The 19,603-nt window shown below is 36.2% G+C and overlaps 1 protein-coding gene across 3 annotated transcripts in view; it reads right to left on the reverse strand.

The window, feature by feature from the left end:
• The window catches only part of FSTL5 (follistatin-like 5), a 302,516-nt gene that overhangs the window by 39,552 nt on the left and 243,361 nt on the right, over nt 1-19,603 (reverse strand). For 2 of the 3 annotated variants that reach the window (XM_009893723.1, XM_009893722.1), the window contains exons 10-11: nt 11,253-11,279; nt 6,798-6,916 (exon numbers count right to left, since the gene is read on the reverse strand). In XM_009893723.1, the coding sequence (XP_009892025.1) occupies nt 6,798-6,916; nt 11,253-11,279 (146 nt within the window). The remainder of the gene's footprint in view (nt 1-6,797; nt 6,917-11,252; nt 11,280-19,603) is intronic. The other variant, XM_009893724.1, reaches the window with a different exon arrangement.

A 19,603-nucleotide genomic window follows, 5' to 3' on the forward strand; every position in this document is an offset into this window, starting at 1 on the left:
AGCACTGTTGTCCCGAGAAAGAAACCCATTTGAAACAATAATATGTGTAGAAATAAAGTGGGGAAGAGCCAGGAGACCTTAAAAAACAGAAAAATAAATTAGACACACAATATCTAGTTACTGTGCAGTAGCTGGCAGCTCCCCCATCTGCAGCATCTCCACAGTCTCTTGCAAAGGAAGGCAGTTAGAGGTATGACTTACATCTGAGAACACAACAGCAAGGCAGGCAAACACTACATTGGGAAGATGATAATGTATAAATGGAGAGGAAGAGGAGGAGGTGTGGTGCAAGTTGTCACACGGTATAGGGGCAAAGCAGCAGCAGTTAGAGCGATCTGCTTTTCTGGTCACATGGAGTATTGATACGTTGCTTCAAATGTCAGAAGTTTGGCTCCTTCTGCCATAAGACATTCTCATGGCCTATCACACTAGTGCTAAACCCAATATAAATCTTCTTCTTACTATCATTCCTTCCTCCTCTGCCTGAAAAAGGATGAATTTGAAAAAAAAAAAGCAAAATTCCTGTTGATTTCAGTGAATTACTATCTCATGATACATATATTTATAACTATGCACTCTCACTCAAAATACCTATCTGCAGTTTACGTCTCACTATTAATATTGTTATATACATACATTCCCACTCATAATATATATTTATATTTTTATCTATTTGTAACTATTTAATCCCAGCAAAAGCTTGCTTTTATCAATATTAAAAATTACTTGGTCAAATATGTTATCATATTTGGAAATCCCCTTTATGAAATTGCATGGTCTTCCCTATAATGGACATAAAATTTATGTAAAAACAAGGACCTGAAAAATATTCTGCGTGGAGAGGTATAGCACGTGTCAAGCTTTTTTGTTTTCCTGACCTTTTCTTCTTTTCCCTCTTAATTTTTCGTCCTTTCATGACAAGGGCCAATTTCACCAATTCATAACTATTATTTCTTTTTAGCACTTATCTGCTGCTTATTCCTAATTTAGAATGCTGTCTGATACATCATAACTGGTTGCTGTGAAAATAATTATGATATGTCAGCAGATGATGACTTCAATGTAGAACGAACAGCAAGAGCTGATGAGATCTTAAACAAGAATTCTGTTTCTAAGCATCAGACTCCTTTTAAAAGGGGGAAAATAATGTGACAGAACAACATATCCGGCACGAAGCAATGCTTTCAAAAAGAAGACGATGCGTTTCAACACTAACTATTCTGTATCATCAATATTCTTTGCCTGCTGTGCCTCTACATTTGAGAAAATACACTCAATCTTTATACGTCAAAATAAGAAATAAATCAATTTCCAGGTCTAACAGAGGGAGCTTCTTTACAGGAGATGGAAAGCCCCTGCTTGTTCCTACACGCTTCTCAAACCTCAACAAAGGGAAGGTCTTTCAGAAATCACATTGATAAGGAAAGTTTATTAAACTCAGGTACCATGGGATGGCACATAATCAGGAACTCTAGCAGAACTTAGAAATAAGTAAAAAGAGTAAGATTTATTCTGCATTGCTAAAAAGTCATGCACTTTGAAGGGATAAGTTGTTTAAAATCTGTTTTTTAAAGAATGATAGGCATGGTGACAAATGGGACTTTCATTCTTAAATATGGCTAAAAGCTTTTCATCGCATGAAGTGTCAACATAAACAAGCATGTCTCTAATGTGATGTGCAATCATGAGATTAACGATCTATTATCATTTGCCTTCTGTGCAATTGTCACTTCAATTGGAAGGTGTCTCACTGATCTCAAATTATTTTTTATATTTATTCTAAATACACCTTATCTTAGTTCCATGTTGTATCTAAACAGTAAACTACTTTTAGACTGTTCTACACAGTCCTCTTTCTTTCTCAGAGAACACTTTCCTCAAAAAATGCATCTGTAAATGTTCACAACAACTCTATACTGCGTCATTTTTTTCAGTCATGTCTCTCAGGGACTCACCTTACACCAGTTTTTGATGCTGTGAATTCTACTAGGACACATTCAATATATTATTCAAATATAACACCAACTCCTGTTGCAGGATTCCAGGTTTCTCTCACACAGCATCACATAAATTAGCAAAAATGATGACACTAATCATACCTCCCATTATAGGAAGTATAGCAGAACAGGAAAATACTGTAAGTTAAGCACATATAACTATATCCAGAGTTAAGCTACGTCCTTAAACATTTTCCTGAATCTGAGTCTAAAATACTGGCCTAAGCGTATTTCTAAATATAATTTCAATGTAAAAGCAATATAAATATAGGGGTTTTACATACGTATATAGAAATATACATACACATATCTTTAAATTAGATACTACAGAGCATGATTCTTATTATCTACATAATTCATAAAACTTGCTCCTTTTTTCCCACTTTAAATACAGCAAGTAGAAAACAGGACACTTTTTCAAAGTAAAAAAATACTAACTAAAAAATAAATCTGCATATACAAATGCAGTTTAATGGTCCTAAGATATTGTTCATGTTCTCATAAATTTCTATAATTCAATGACAACTCTCACTTTGCCCCAAAATCTGAAAAATTAAAATGAAAGCAAAAAAAGGGTTTCTCCAAAGTAACAGTGAAAATTTTGCACCAAAATTCTCATATCCAAAATAGCCTTTTTCCCCAGCTTGAATCTGTTTATGCAGTTGTTTCTCTAGTTATTCAAACCCACATTTATCTAGATGCCTCAGAAATAGCTGCAATTAATCGAACTGAAATCTTCCTTTTGAAAAGTTAACATTTATCTGATTAGACAGTTTGGATTTCTTTTACATTACTGGCAGTAATTCTGAGGCTCTATATTAATTTCCGCTGTGGTTGAGTAATTGGTTAAAATAATTTCTCCTTAAAATATAAGCATAAACCCACCATTTCCTTCTTCTAATTAAAACGTGAGCAATTTACTTTTTTCCCAATTTATTCTCTCTGAAAAAAAGCTAACATCTGATAAATCATTAATTTATTTCATTGTTTTTTTCCCCCAGACTTTTTAATCAAAAAGTGACTTGCTCTGTAACAAGTCAGCAGATGGAGGAAAATAAATCCTTAGGGAAAGTTTTTCGAGGTAGTCTGGGGCAAGAAATTCTCAAGAGAAAACATGTACTTGTAGATTTATATGTGCAAATTCTATGTTTATAAACTTACACTTAATGCAAGGTTCTTGCGTGTTTTAACAAGATTTGAGTCAAGCTCTTTAAGCAGTATAATGACATGTCTACCAAAGCTATGACTGCCTAAGAGTAAGGTGACATCAATAGCTTATTACAGCGCATGTATTAAGATGTGCATTTATATATCACCTATTCTATATTAAGTTACTGTTTACTTGACATTCTGTAGTGAAAATCAGATCGTGGACCTTTTCCACATTTTTATAGACAAACAAAGGTTAACAATCTTGGCCTTACTACACTTACTGTGCTGTAAGAGTGTAAACCAAAGCAATTTATGTGGACTAACAAGTACGCTTCAAGTTAATTGCCTGTGGAAACTTGGCTCTGCCATGTAGTCACATTAATTATTTTGAAATTAAGTACTTTGCTCCCACCTCCAACATATATTCAACTTCAAGTGTGAGATGGCCTAGTTCACTGAAATATGGCTGTTACGTGCCAATTTGTAATAAAGAGGAAATTAGGATTATGTTGAAACAAAACGGATTTTTCCCACGGTGTCAACAAAGGCATGTGTTTCAATTGCTTCTTTCCCCACCCCCAGCCTCCTGGAACAACTGTTCTAATTGGGATTCATTGGGATGGGAAAATAAAAATGCTTTTCCGTAAGAATGAGAATTTAAAGGCTTGGGATAATATTAATATTATTAACATTAATTTGCAGAAGATAAGTAGAGGTTGCATGTTAGGAAGTTGTCAGAGACACTTCAGAATGATGAGACATTTAACAGCTGAAAGACTCTATGTGGACCATGGTTAAGAATCTATTTCACAACAGGTTAAACAAACAACTGTCATACCTGTATAACTAAAAAATAATCTGCATCAGAAAACAGAAATAAGTTTATTTCTATGCCTGTGCACCTAGAATTGTCACTATCAGCCTAATAAAAGTCTACTTTCATTTTATATTAATTTAGGAGATTCCAGTAATATAGGAGATTCTGGGAAGGAGAGGCGGAAGCTCTTTATAATTTTCTGTGAATCATGATGATCCAGTAAAGCACTAAACCTTTTGCTTCACTTTAAACACAATGAAAGTCTAATTGCCTCCCATGTCTGACACACACTAAAGTGCTTTGCTGTATTGACACTCAGTTGCATAAGAGGCAATTAAATATTTAGATAAGGGTTCTCAAGTATATAGTTATTGAGAAATTGTATTTACCTTTAGCAAAATTAGCATACCTAAATAGTTACATGTGTAACTACCGCAACATTTGTTCACAATACAATGCAATGCCATGTAGAAACACCTGAGTTCATTCTTTTTACAGGAGCTCAGCTAAAGGTAATTTATTTTGTTGACAGACAAACAGGAAACCTGGGGAGGAACACTGCAGTATCACGTGTAATATCCAGACATTTTCTGTAACACTTCTAGTACCCAATTGTGTGCTGCAGAATTTAGATATGTTCCTACACTTTAGCAAACGTTTGGCAATGAAACAGGTCTACTGGGGTTTTACTTATCACTTGAGCAGCTAATTCAGAAAAGTGTAAAGAAATGGGAGAGGTTTAAGCGAGCACGTATTTCCTTTAGGTATATGTTGAAGAGATAAGTGATGGAGATTTTACCAGCAATAGCTGGCGCAGATGTGAAAGGTTATGCAAAGCCACCTCAAAACATGCAGTGTATTTATATATGCAACATCTCCAATTAGTAGTTGTATGATAGAGTCAAAGAGAATTACTAATGAGTAATTTATGACATGAACTCTTACCACTAAACGATCACATGCTGAGCTTGACAAAAGTCTGATCCTGGGACAGAACTGGGGTATTTTATTATTCTTATTTGGAGAAAACAGATTTTCTGAAGAAGATTGAGGAATATATTATATTCTTCAAAGGAGGAAACAGTTGTCTAAAGCTTTGTAGTCAATAAGGTTTTCAAGAATATACAACTGTTGTCATAGTATTAGCAGTATATGCAGGCAATCCTTTTAAACTCATCTTACATCCTTCTTTTAGGAGGCAAATAATCTTAAAGTTTTTTTTCAAAATTGCAGAATTTTTTACTGAAAACTATTTCAATTTTTTCTTTTTTTTTGGAATGCAGAGTGAACAGTGATGTCAGTACGAGTAGAAAAACATACAAATATCATTTCCAAATATTTCTGATTTCTTTTGCAGAAATAAAGATTTATTAACCACCAGACGTGAGGGAAGATGTTTTCAGTGTTCAGGGGAACAAGAAGAAATATTGTTGAATTTAATGGGTACAATCACATGCATTTCTGTCTATATATTTAACACGCCTACCCAGAAACCAAAGATACCCAAAGAAGGACCAGTCTTTTTTTTTTTTCCTCCCTTTTTTTCTCAGAGGATATAATTATTATGCTACTTTAGGTTTGAAAGCTACAAAAAGGAAACAAGCCTGACTTATTCATCCTGATTATTACTACATTTCAATAAAATACACTTAAACATCTAGGCTGCATTTTAGACCAATAAAATTTTATCAGACTTCTTAAATAATCAGCTTTTGAATTAAACAGCCATAAAAAAAGCTTTTTGGCTTATTTTTGGCAGTGTCAACCTAATTTCACTTAAGCAGCACAAATCAAGGTATGATTAGCTGTTCAAAGCATAATTATTCACACTAAAATGAATCTTGCTGCTGAGTACAGCAGCCTTTGACATCCATAATGATAACTGAAGAGGCAAATTCCATTGAGACAGTTCTGCTTGTTACTTCAGTATGTTTTAGGTATTAGGGAAAAAACCCAAAGCATACAGCTCATGAGTTATTACGTATTTCAAGGTCACTCATTCAAATCCAAATAATGAGAAAAAGTTATTGTTTTTGAAAGGTGATGAATCATATGGAACAAGTCTTAATGTAGTGACTAGTCCCAAGTGTTCCTGTGAGAACATGCATCATGTCAGCTAGCAATTTGATCAGCTGTAAAGGAAAAACAACAAAAGAATAAATGGAAGTGGAGAACACACTACTGGTTTTATGTATGCTACACATGGAAACTACTCCATAAATGCACAGAATTTGGTGAAGTCAGCTATAAATCTGTTGACAATAAAATTATTGAAACTATTTATATGAATTGTAAGTTGGAGTCAAAGTATCAATCATCTCTACTGACTTCAGTGGAGCTGCAAAAGTGTTTATCAGAATAGGGAATTGCCTCATGATAGCTGACAGTTTAATATAGACAAACATCCGGTGGAGAAAAAAGGAAACATTAAAAATAATAACTTTAGATCTTATATTTAATACAGAGAATCAATCCCTGATTCACAGAGATGCACTCAACTCGGGGGGAAGGGAGAAAAAACAACAACAACCAAACCAGAAATAGAGTAGAGAGCTGTTAAAGGAAAGGACTGGGAAAAGAGAAAGACAGCCAAAGAAAATAAAAGGTTTAAAAAGTATACAGGGAATATTCAATCTAAGGGAGAGACAGAAAGTTTGAATTTGATCAAGGAAAATACAAGAAATTTTGAGTCCACCATTATAAGCTATTACTAATTGAGATGAGGTCTGAATTTATCAATCAGAAAACACTAAACTAGCAATAATAGATATTTATTTAAAGAAACTTATAATTGAGAAAATGCTACAAATAAATTTAAAATATTAACTTGCCTGAAAACCGAGGAGTTTTTCACTAGGCTTAATATGTCTCTGAAATTCGCATTCCACTGGTTGTATTACTTTGATGCCGTCTTCATAAAAAACATAAAACATGTTCCCAATGCCCAGACCTTAGGAACAAAAACACATTGAAAGGTATAAAATTAAAGAATGAAAAAAAAGAAAATCCTTGTCTTGAACTAAAACCCATAAAAATTTTTCTATGAGATCAATTTGTTAATGCATAGAGTGCTAATACAGCTAATCTTATGGGATCATTTGTTGTAAAACTAAACCAAAACTGTTACGTTATTCATAATTTCATATAGTTTTCTCCTTCAGCAAGACAGTGTCTTTATGAATACAGATCTCAAAATATCGTTTGACAGCTGCAGGAACAGAAGTGATCTTGTGAAATCATCTACATTGAGATCAAATTAATATTAATTCTCCATGTAGTCTTATTTTTCTTTTTCTGAGGGATGGAAAAGTTAAAGTAATTTCTGTATAATATTGAAAGAGAAGTTCTGAATCTTTGTTACAAACCCTTATTTGACATTTCTTTCAGTCAGAAAAGGAAATGTTCTCTATTGTATTATATTGGAAAGCCAGACTTGGGCAGATATTCATTCCAAGTTTGAATGTTTATAGAACTGTTCAATCCTTCTACTGCAATGTTGCTGAATAAGACGTGATGTAATGTTTTGTGGAGAAGGTGGGAACCAGATCTGTAGGATGAAGTCTCACAACATCTGTGGTCATGCTCATGACCACAAAAAAAAGACGTTCTCCTTAGTTTACAGTGTGCCAATTAAGACAACAGTTGATTTGCTATGTGGATGCCATGACGGATGATCAGTTCATATTGGTAAAATTGTATGAAAATAAAATACTTGTAAAATACTCATAAAATTACCATCATAACCAACAATGACAGCTAAACTGTGGGCTACACTGATAAAAATGCACATGTATCCTGGGTACAGGGCCTAAGATGACACTTGGCATAACAATATTTGGAATTGGTATATGAACACAGGGGAATAGAACCCCAAAATATTAAACTTGAGTCTGAAATTCTGCTTATCCTAAATTCTGAAGGAAAACCTATGTTAATAGAGACAAAACATCTCAATATCAAATAAAATAACAAGAACATTAAGGGGGGAGGGGGTAGCGTGTGTTTCTGCATAGATGTCTGTATGTATACACATACATTAAAGTTCCCAGTTCTTATTAGAAATCACATAGGTAATACAGTCATTTAAAAATGTAGTAATATGCATAAGGTTGTAAGGCCATGCCCAGAAGAAGCAAGTTCAATTATCTTTGAGAAATCTTGTGGAATGGTTTCTCATTTCTGGCCAAGTTTTCCTTAAAAGAAAGAAGGGACAGTCTCCAAGCAGAGTTTTCCTCATTTTATATAAAATCTACCTATTCATAGGCTACGAAAAAGCAGGAGAGGAATTTATCTATGCTGCATGTGATGCGGCATAGAAGGAGGCCGAGGTCCGAGGAAAACTTACAAATCATGTCTATTCTGAGCACAGGGTGCCTTAAGGGCAAAACGCCCACTCTGGCCAATGGGTACTTTTGTACGCCTTTGCAGGCAAGTCATACAGCCTATGTAAGATAATATGTCAAGGTCTTTCTTTAAAAAATGCCTGACATTGCGTCCTGTAAGAACAGCTGGAATTTGTAGATAAGCCTGACTGAGGTTAGGCTGCCCCTACCAGTGAACACAGTGTAGAGATCTACAGGCTGAGCAACTGGCTTATTGTACCTGGGTGGTAAATAAAGGTGTTGAGCTAGCTGGGGACAAAACAGGGTTTTCCCTTCTCCCTGGTCTCACTGAATAAAGTATATTATAGTTATTAGCAGGATAAGTAATACCAGAACGTGAGGAAGTAAATCAGCTGGTAGCCCCAAGTGATACAGACATTTGATCCTAAAACTTCCTCCTCAGTTGCCAATATTCCAAGGCAGGCTTTCCAATGTACAGATAATATTAATGTATAGTAACCCAGCCCAAACTTTTAAGGCTTTATTTCCAATGTCTGGATAGTAATGTTCACCAAAGCGTTCCTTAAAATCAGCGAAGGAGACACAGTAAGAAACGTCCTTCTTCCATTTCAATACTGAGTTAGGTAAGTCGGTTCACATAAGGAACCTTGACCTGTGGATCCATTTAAATAATCACCATTCCAAGTTATTATAACCCCAGAACTCTTCCTTTGAGCATGTGTCTACAAATGTCTGTACAAATATCTAATTTACACAAATATCTAATCTTAGATTAGATTAGGCAAGCCATGTCTTCACAACTACAGGAGCTACTCCTCTGAAGACATCTGACCTAATTTTGCAACCATCCTACCACCAAATGAAAAACAACCCAGCACATTTATAATACTGTGCCAGAAGCAACAACAATAAATGCAAATATATTTGCTTCATTTAGATTGAATCTATATTTAAAACTGGCTAACACCGATTTGAAAAAAATGGTGGTGTTTTTTTTTTTATATAGGTTAATATACAGATATAATTGTGCTTATGTATATATTGTGTTATTACTGTAATACAAATTAATGTACTTTCAAAATCCTTTCAGATTTTCTGACACATTTTTTTCACACTTACACAAGCAAGCAGTTGTGATAAGGCTTTTGTGTACCCCATATACAAATATTCATTGCAGGCACTGAAGCCTACCTATGGTTTCATGACCTTAATTGTCCTACTAATCAGCCATCCCTCCCTTCCTGTCTGTTAATACTTAGATAACAAAATAACAGAGTATGCATGGCCCAGAGAAGTTAGTGGTGATGTTTATTGGCATCTTGAGGGTACTGCTCTCTTGTAAATGAATTCCAGTGTTGCAACCAGTAACAATATTTGTTGGAAACACAAGGATTGGCCAATGAGAAACACAGGAGAGGGTGAGAAAATCTGCTCTAGATGATGATGTTGTCACTTCACATTTTCAATCTCTACTATAAAATACTTTCTATTTCGTTTCACTATAGTCACAGAGAAATGTGAATGCCTTTACCATAAGCATTCTGGTAGGTTACTATTTTTAATTGGTCTTTATTTTCACAGAATTTAAGTTTTCCTAAGTGCTTTCTAATCACTGAAAGCAACACAGGACTTGCCTTGAAAAGACAATCCTCTACGGCAAACGACTACCTCTAAAGGGGTGCCAGTCATGTTTTCAGTTTTATTCAATATAAAACACAGGATAAAGTGCAAGTGATACCTTCCCTGTAAGTAGTGAGAATACCACACATTTGAAAACTTTGGTGTTACAATCTCGTTGTGCATCAGTTTAATTGTTAACAGCGGAACTGTATGAAACTGAACACATAATTTGTACTCTGCCAGGCCAATAGAGCAGGAGGATCACAGCTGAGCTCCACTATAATCAGGGAACTGATTGTTGATACCAGCTGAGCAACCAGTAAAACAGGAATATCAAAATAATCCTAGTTTATATTTGTAAACACACTGGGAAATGTCAAAGGTTATTATGTAATTAGGCAAATGCAATACTGAATTTTTGACTCTTTAATTTAAAATAAATCTTTAGGAAACATGCAGAAATACCATTTGCAGCATGAATTCATAGCAAAGCTTGATCCACTTACAGTATTATAAATCTTCCAATGGAAATAATTGAAACGTTTCCTGTTCCTGAAATATACTAATTCCTAAATTGCAACTTTAAATTAAGAACAGGCTACTCAGAGAAACGAAATGAGATTGCATGACAGAACTTTGATCATTATATTCTTCTGCAATATGTTTTATGAGAATATCTTATATATATGAAAATTAATACATGTTTTTGTCAATAAAATACACATTCCATGCTTTCTATGTTATAACACCTGATACTGTCTGTATTTATATTTATCCTTCAGTTGGTCACAAACCACAAACCTTCAATCCCCCTCCCAATATTTATAAACCCTTCCTGAGTATAAGAAGAAAATTATTTGTCTCATTAAGCATCACCAGGTACCTCAATTTTAACTAAATTGTTTGAGATTATATTTTTTCAAATGAGAATGATTCATAAAAGAAGATCACTCCCAAGAGCATATAGGCTGATTGGCTGGAAGCTTTATCATGTCAGCAAACAAACAAAAGTTAAAGGTCTAGATTTTAAATCTAAGCTTCTTATTGAATACCTTTGAGTAACTGTCTGAAATTTTTTAAACAGCTTTTTTCCTTCTCTCTCCCCAAAAGGAAAAGCAGTTCACAAAGGCATGAGAATTTAAAGGATCATTTTCCACTATATTTTTTCTTTAAATCAAATCCCTCAAATGTTGCAAGGGGGAAAGCAATTACGGTAACTGTAGAGTATGAACAAAAAAAAACCTAACCAAACACACAAAAGGAACAATAGATGAGCATTTCAAGTAATGCAGAAAATATAGAAAAAGCCATCTGTATTAGTACCTTGCTCTCGCCACAATATGTTTGCAACTGCAGCATGTAAGAGAGAAAAAACAGAAAACACAAATGAACAAGAAAAAAACCCCATAGAATGATATATCAGTTCTGAAATAATATAATTATGATGCTTTAGCCTCTGATTCACTAAAATACTTCTACAGGTAAATCCATGGAAAACAGTGAATTAACAATAAGATTAGCTGAAGTTCTCTGTGTTACGTGACAAAACTGTGATTAGCCATCACAGTTATTGGGGTTAGAGTAAACCCCATCACCTCCTGTTATACCCCCCCCCAAGTTAACTCCACCAACTTCAATAGTGTCTTTCATGCTCCATTACAAAACACACATGGAGTTCCCATACACATAAATTATCTATATTAATTACAGGTGACATAATTTTCATAATTTCCTTTAAGCACTGGACTTTGAAGAGATTTATTTCAGGATATAGTTATGAGAGAAACACGCACAACCAAAATGCATACAAGATATTCTTCTGTATGGCTGTAACACAGCCATACCACCAAAGGTGTCATGCTGTAAAATGTTTGTCATTATCTTTGTAAGACCAAGATGGGGACTGTAAGATGGCATGGTAACCAACTATGTGTTTGGTTTTTTCCATGAAAACGTAAGTTGTATTTGGCTATCTTGTTCACAATTGGATTTTAGACCTTTTGAGATCAATGAAAACTGATTATCCTAATATTGCTCTTTCTGCCTGGGGAGAATAAAAAGAAGCAAATATAATTGTGCAAGTTTTAAATATTTAGAGCTCAGCATGCCATGGAATAAATTGTTTAAAATGCCATCACTGAAAACTAAAGTGTTTTGTAAAGTAACGATCTGAAATAGAGAAAAATTTAAAGGAAAGGGATACAACACAGAGAACACATATATGCCACACACAGACATAATGAAATTGTGATGTTCATTGAAACACAGTGTTGCAAAAGCTAAAAACATTAATATGCTTTAAAAAAAAAGTTTGGAAAAAAGTCATGGAAGACACATAATTAAAAATGTTGTTGATACACAAGTGTCCCTCAACTGCTGACTGCTCAAAGTTGAGAGTAGAAACATGAACAACTATCACTGCAGAAAAGTCCCGGATACTATGATTTTCCAAGCATCTTTTACTGGGCACTGCTGAAGACAGGATCAAGATGTGCTTTTTGCCTCAAGCAGTGCAGCATTTCTCTCATTCTTGTGCTCTGAAAGAATATACAGAGACCCAAATACGTAGAACGGTCCTTGGAAAAAGCGTCAATCTACTTTCTGACAAGCTCATGATTCAGAGACTTAGGATAACAGAGCTACTGGGCTTTTCTTTTTTCCCTCTCCCTCTCCCTCTCCTCTAATATTTTTTGTCTCATGATTTTTTTCCACAAATTCTCTCAACAGAGCTACCTCATTGTATGATCTTAGGCACAGTATTTAGAATCACAGAATAATTTGGGTTGTAAGGGACCTTTAAAGGTCATCTAGTCCAACCTCCCCTGCAATGAGCAGGGACATCTTCAACTAGATCAGGTTGCTCAGAGCCCCGTCCAACCTGACTTTGAATGTTTCCAGGGACGGGGCATCTACCACCTCTCTGGGCAACCTGTGCCAGTGTTTCACTACTATCATTGTAAGAAAGTTCTTCCTTATAGTTAGTCTAAATCTGCCCTCTTTTACGCTAAAGCCATTACCCCTTCTCCTATTGCAACAGGCCCTGCTAAAAAGTCCTGGGGGCCCCCTTTAAGTACTGAAAGGTTGCAATAAGGACTCCCTAGAGCCTTCTCTTCTCCAGGCTGAACCACCCCAACTCCTTCAGCCTTTCCTCATAGGAGAGGTGTTCCAGCCGTCTAATCATCTTCATGTTTCTCCTCTGGACCCGCTCCAACAGGTCCATGTCTTTCCTACACTCAGGGCTCCAGAGCTCTATGAAGTACTCCAGGTGGGGTCTCACAAGAGTGGAACAGAGGGGCAGAATCACCTCCCTCGATCTGCTGGCCAAACTTCTTTTGATGCAGCCCAGGATACGGTTGGCCTTCTGAGCTGTAAGCGCACATTGCCGGCTCACGTCCAGCTTTTCACTCACCAGTATCCCCAAGTCCTTCTCGGCATGGCTGCTCTCAACCCTTTTGTCCCCTAGCCAGTATTGATACCAGGGGTTGCCCTGACCCAGGTGCAGGACCCTGCATTTAGCCTTGTTGAACCTCACGAGGTTCACACAGGCCCACTTCTCAAACATGTCCAGGTCCCTCTGGATGGCATCCCATCCCTCAGGCGTGTCAACAGCACCACTCAGCCTGGTGTTGTCGGCAAACTTGCTGAGGGTGCACTCGATCCCACTATGTCATTGATGAAGATACTGGACAGTACTGATCCCAATATGGCCCCCTGAGGGACACCCACTTGTCACCGATCTCCATCTGGACATCAAGGTGTTGACCACTACCCTCTGAATGCCACCATCAAACCAATTCCTCATCCACTGAACAGCCCACCCATTAAAGCCACACCTCTCCAATTCAGAGAGAAGAATGTTGTGGGGACTGTGTCAAAAGCCTTAAGGAAGTCCCGATAGATGACATTTGTAGCTCTTCCCTTGTCCAGTTCTGTAGTCACCCCCTCATAGAAGGCCACTAGGTTGGTCAGGCACAACTTGCCCTTGGTGAAGCCATGCTGGCTGTTTCGAATCACCTCCCTCTCTTCCCTGTGCCTTAGCATAGCTTCTAGGACTTTTGTCCCCCAGAGATACTGTGTCATTCAGTTATCCCTTCATAAAATGAAGGTGATGATTACTTTTTACCTTCAGTGCTTTGAAGTGTACAAATGAGAGATCCCTATATAAGTAGAAAATAGCAGTAATACTATTGAAGTGATACTAGAATAAAAGTGTTCCCCTTTTCCCAACACAGAACATTAGTGCCACTTTCAAACATGCTAAGTCTGCGCTTTATTATCTTTAAACCAGTTTAATTCTCTGAAATATTATGTGTGCATTGTTTTCAAATATCATCTTTGCCTTTCCTTTAATATTTGAACTGTTAGGATCCAATAAACTGCCAAAAGCCAAGATTAATGGAGTGTGCCATCTTGTCACTTAGTCAGGCTGAGTAGTAAACCTTTACATCAAGACGCAGAATTTCTATTGAACTGCAACTAAGGTCAAAATGGAGTCAACATGTTTTAAATTTATTTCTCAATCATCTGCCTTTATACTTGCTCCTCTGATTTCAGGTTGTTCCTTTCAGAAGAGACTAGCTTTGAAGGAAGTCTTGGCTACATTGACTGAGTATGTGTCCTCCAGACATCCAGCTGCTCTGAATGAAGCTTGATGATGACTAAATTGCTAACACCAGTATGACTCTTAGATTTAGATCCAGTGCTGACAGCACCAAATGGATTTGGTTTACTGTATATTTCAGTGGCAGACGTGAACAGAGTATTTATCACATCTATTCTAAATAGCATTTGGCTGCTTATGCTTAAACTAATTATTCTCCTAAACTAGACCTCTGACTATAAATCACAATCATAAGACGGAATATTAGTTTGATGTTTTATTGACAGCTATTATTTTTTTAAAAAAAGATCTAATCAGTAGATCATCAGTACTGCAACTACATAAAGAATGGACTGAAAGGTTTAAGAGATTTTGAAATATTTTTGTTTAAACAAGAAGAAGGTGTTGACTTGTATAAAAAGAACATTTAAGAGAAAACTATATCCTTATGGCTTTATAACTACAGAAAATATTTTTTTTCACTGCAGGATGAAAGCAACTGAAGTGTCCCCAAAGATACTTCATGACCAAAAGGAGAAGAAAATGGGAAAATACAGTACTGTCCTTCCCATCAACTAAATATGGCACCTGCTTTGTTAGCATTATGCAGTCTTGTCCTTTTTTACAAAAGCTGACAACTTTAAACTGGGAATGCTAAGGTGCTTGTGTTTGTTTCCCTTTGTCAAAGTGTTAAATCAGTCATATGTACTTTCACAGACAGGAAGAGGAAAGAAACAGCCCTAGGGTATGCTGCAGGTGACTGGCCTCTGCATGGAATGGGTGGCACTGATCACAACTTTTGGGCCTGGCAGTTCAGCCAGTTTTCAGTTCGCCCCACTGTCCGTGCATCTAGCCTGTACTTCAACAGTTTGTCTTCCAGGGTGTCATGGGAGACAATGTCCAAAGCATTTCTCAGAACAAGATAAACAACATCCACTCCTCCTTTCATCCACCCTGCCAGTTACATGAGTGCAGAAGACTGTCAGGCTGACAAGGCATTATTTCCTCTTCATAAATTCATGCTGACTGCTCCTAAACACCTTCTTGTCCTTCATGTTTTTGGGAATGGTTTCCAGGGTTATTTGCTCCATCTCCTTCCCAGGGATCAAGGTGAGGCTGACGTGCCTACCATGTCTTGGATTCTCCTCCCTACCCTTCTCAATGAGTGACACTGGCTTTCTTCCAGCCTGCAGAAACCTGTCCTGATCATCATGATCCTTCAAAGATTATCAAGAGTGGCCGTGCAACACCATGTGCCAGCTTGCCCAGCATTTGTGAATGCATCCTATCCAGCCCCTTTGCCCTGCAAGTATCAGATTTGTTTAAATGGTCTCTAATCTGATCCTATCCACCACAGGTAAGGCTTCCTTGCCAGATGAAGACTTACTTCCCAGACTTTCCCACTGGTGTCACATTGCTGGGGGCAGTTTTGCCAGTAAAGACTGATGTCTCTATGGAAGCCCATCTTTTGCCCTTCATGTCCCTCACCAGATTCAGCTCCAAGTGTGTTTTGGACCTTCTAACTTTATGCCTGCATGCCCAGACAATGGCTCTATATTCAGATAACAGTTCTGTGTTTACCTCTGTCATCTTACATAGTCTTTTTTCTGCAATAAAGCAAATTAATTACCCCAAAGCAACCTGGAGGATTTTCTTTAAAATTAGTTTTCTCTTCACATTCTAAGGAAAGTACCATGTAGTATATGGCACTCGAGGTTCCATAAATTTATCCATAAAGTTCTATTTTTTATCAGTCTTTTTTTCTAGGGGTGACATAGGAAAAAAAAAAAAAGGAATTACAATTATTCAACTGTGTGGAACTACACAACATCAAATGAAATGATTAAAGATGCTAAATACAGAACACATTAATTTGTGTTAATGCAAAATGGTACATACGGTTCTGAGCTTTGCTGAAAAAAGAAAAGTGGGGGCGGGGGGAATAAAAGAAGTGCTTTAAAAGCCCCACTCTTACTAATTTTAAAATTAACAAATCAGTTTGTGGAAAAATGAGACATTATTTAAGACTGCAATATAAAGTAATAAATAGCCACCACCTCACCTAATAAAGATCAAGAAACCTCACTTATTTTTTTAATTAGTCCTATAACTTGTATTCAGGAAAGATGTCCAGTCTTGAGATAAAAACCTTCAACAAGTACAACATCTGTAGATAGAAAGTATGCTAGGAACATATTGCTTAGCTTCCTTTTTGGTTGAGCAAAAATTAACATCTTCAGTCACATCCTGTCCTCAATTCTCACACATTTACAAACTTCAAGATTTTTGATAGGGCTCAGTAACATTTTCTGGTTTTAAGACAGAACACCATCACCTTCTCGTGTCGTATTTCCGATTTATAAAAAGAAGGGTATTCAGACAACATACAGTTAATAAATAATATCAAGAGATGTATGGGGAGTATTGCGGAAGACACTGTATTCGAGGAGTCAGTGACCTTGAGCAGGCTATGTCTGCTACATTGGACCTTGTACTTAAGGCTTGGGCAGCCTGTGTGTTAGCACGGGTAGCTGCTGCAAGGGTATATGCTGGAATGCCCATAATGGCCTGTGCTGCACACTGGTGGGTGTTATGACCAAGATAACATTGCAACCTGTCAGAAGATACATGGTTTTGTTCGTTACACAAGATAAAAGCCACCACAGTATGGGAGGGAGAGAGAACCTCTCCGTGGACAGGATCTGTGCAGCGTGTCATGGGAAAATCTGTCTGGAGTTCATCTGATGCCGCATGAGTGTGGGGGTGCCCAACATCTGAAGGGACATAAGATTTACTCACTATCTATACTCTTTTTATTCTCTTATTAAAGCAGCTATTTTATTACATCATTTGTTGTTGAGTCATTTATAGTGACATCCCAAGAGAACCCTGCACCATGCCCCTCTCTTCCCTCACCCAACCCTGTGCAGAACAGGGGAGAATCCATGTTTTCTTTTTTTTTTTTTTAAGCACACTTACAGCTCCATAAAAATCCCTCTTCATGGTCCTTACATAGGACCTATTCATGCTTTTGTGCTCAGACCCAGCCTTTGACTACGAGTAGCTAACATAACATCTGAAAGCCTACTCTTCATCTTTGTTATTCATTTTCTATGTTGGCTGAACGGTAATAAGTTGCACATTTTTCAGTAAACTCTGTCCTTAGTACTTCATGAAATTCTGCAGCAGACTGTAACAGCAGTACAGATTCTTATCCCCTTCGGATCGAAACAACAACTGCAAAAACCAATGGTACTTCAGTTACTAAATGAGTAAGAGGGTACTGCAACGTCACTTTCTAAACAAATTCTGTATCCTACTCCTTCTTATCACATTGGTGATAAATGTCATTATGTTCACTTTCTGTCTCAACATCCAATGTCAAAGCTTCCAACTACGTCAGCTACAGTGTTCTTCCTCCCTACTTTTCTTTTTTCCAAATGTTTGAGGCATAAGAGTTGTAAATAAAATGTGTGTGTATATATATATTTGTAAGATTGACATTCAGTGAGTTTGGAGATTAAACATAGCTCTTCTGTTTCCTTTTGGCAATATAATTAGATGTTCGCATTACCAGTAATCAGTAAAATACTATATATATCCAGAGGAAAATAAGTTCAGGGCAGTAAGATTCAGAAAAGAAACTTGTTCTTGAAGTACAATACTTCTTCTTCCAGAAACAGTCTTCCCCTCTTCTATCAAATGCTTCAGTGGTCACTATCCAAGAAAATGCTGAATGAGCTTTTGAAATCTATTAACTTTTTAAAAACTGTCATTTTTTTGTACCTATTTTATGTAAGTGTGGTTAAATAATCTGAAATTTTCCTTTCTTTTCTCCTGGCATTACATATCATGAAAGCTAATTAAAATCTTTTAATAAAATGTTATTTTGTCGCACTGGCACTCAAACAAAATAGATACCAATTAAAACCTTACTGCACTAAGAGAACAAGGCAGTTTAAAATGTCTTTAAGAAGGCAGAAAAACAGCAGAAAGACATATTTTCTGCATTATGTATTATTCCAATAAACAGGAGGGAAATATCCGCTGGTATCTTTTGAATGCAAATAATGATTGTTCATGAATATAGAACCACTGTTGTTAATTCCAGGTTTTGTCTCATCAAAACACAAGCTCTGTATTTAAAATTCTGCAAATATTTTACCTGACTTCCTACCAGAATGTAACAGCTGATAAATAAAAATCAACGGTTTCATATTAGCTCACTGTGCTAAAATTTGCAACATCAGATAGGAAAACACTATCCCTTTCCAAGCCTTCAATCCCATAAGGGCAAGAGGTAACAAGCAGATGTAATAGAAAATAGGACAATGATGAAGATGCAATAAGGTCATATGGCAAAAGTGTGGAATTCAACATTATTTTTCAGAATTGTCCCACCAGAAACTGCTGTACTTTTAATTGCATAAAAAGTAAATTCAAGATATTTGAACGGATGCTGTCTGCTTACTTCACTTATAGCCACCACCACTGGCAACCACTCTGATGAATCATATATGCATCATAAAGAGAATGTATTTGTTATCTTACTCTTTTTTCTCATATCTCTAATGCATAAACAAATGCCCTTATGCTACAGGGTAAATCTATACCATCATTACTATCTGCTTCCTAACACACACAAGTTTTTATTATTTTTATTTTAAAAATAATAGTGGTAAAAGTGAAAATGAGGTTAAGGTGATTTAATTTTTTGCTCAGCTTCCACTATCAGGCAGAATGAATACATTTATGCACCTATCTGCTTTTAATTTTATTCTTATTTTATGAGAAATTCAGATTTGTTTGGTTTATATACAAATATAAATATACATAAACTTTAACTTATTTGTGAAGCAAACACTTTTACCAGTTATCTATTGCTTGCTTCAACTATCTTTAAAGTAATTATGTCAATAAAAATTCTATCAAAATTCCATTCTGTTCTTATGTGACATGCACTTTTATTTCATTTCAGGATAGTTTAAAACAATAACCAAGTATCTATTTTTATGAATATTAAACTATTCTTTATCAGTTAGAAGTCACAGCTGACACTTTACTTTTGGTCAAA

Source organism: Charadrius vociferus, unplaced genomic scaffold (genome assembly GCF_000708025.1).
Source record: "Charadrius vociferus isolate BGI_N301 unplaced genomic scaffold, ASM70802v2 scaffold59, whole genome shotgun sequence".
NCBI classification, from domain to species: Eukaryota; Metazoa; Chordata; class Aves; order Charadriiformes; family Charadriidae; genus Charadrius; species Charadrius vociferus.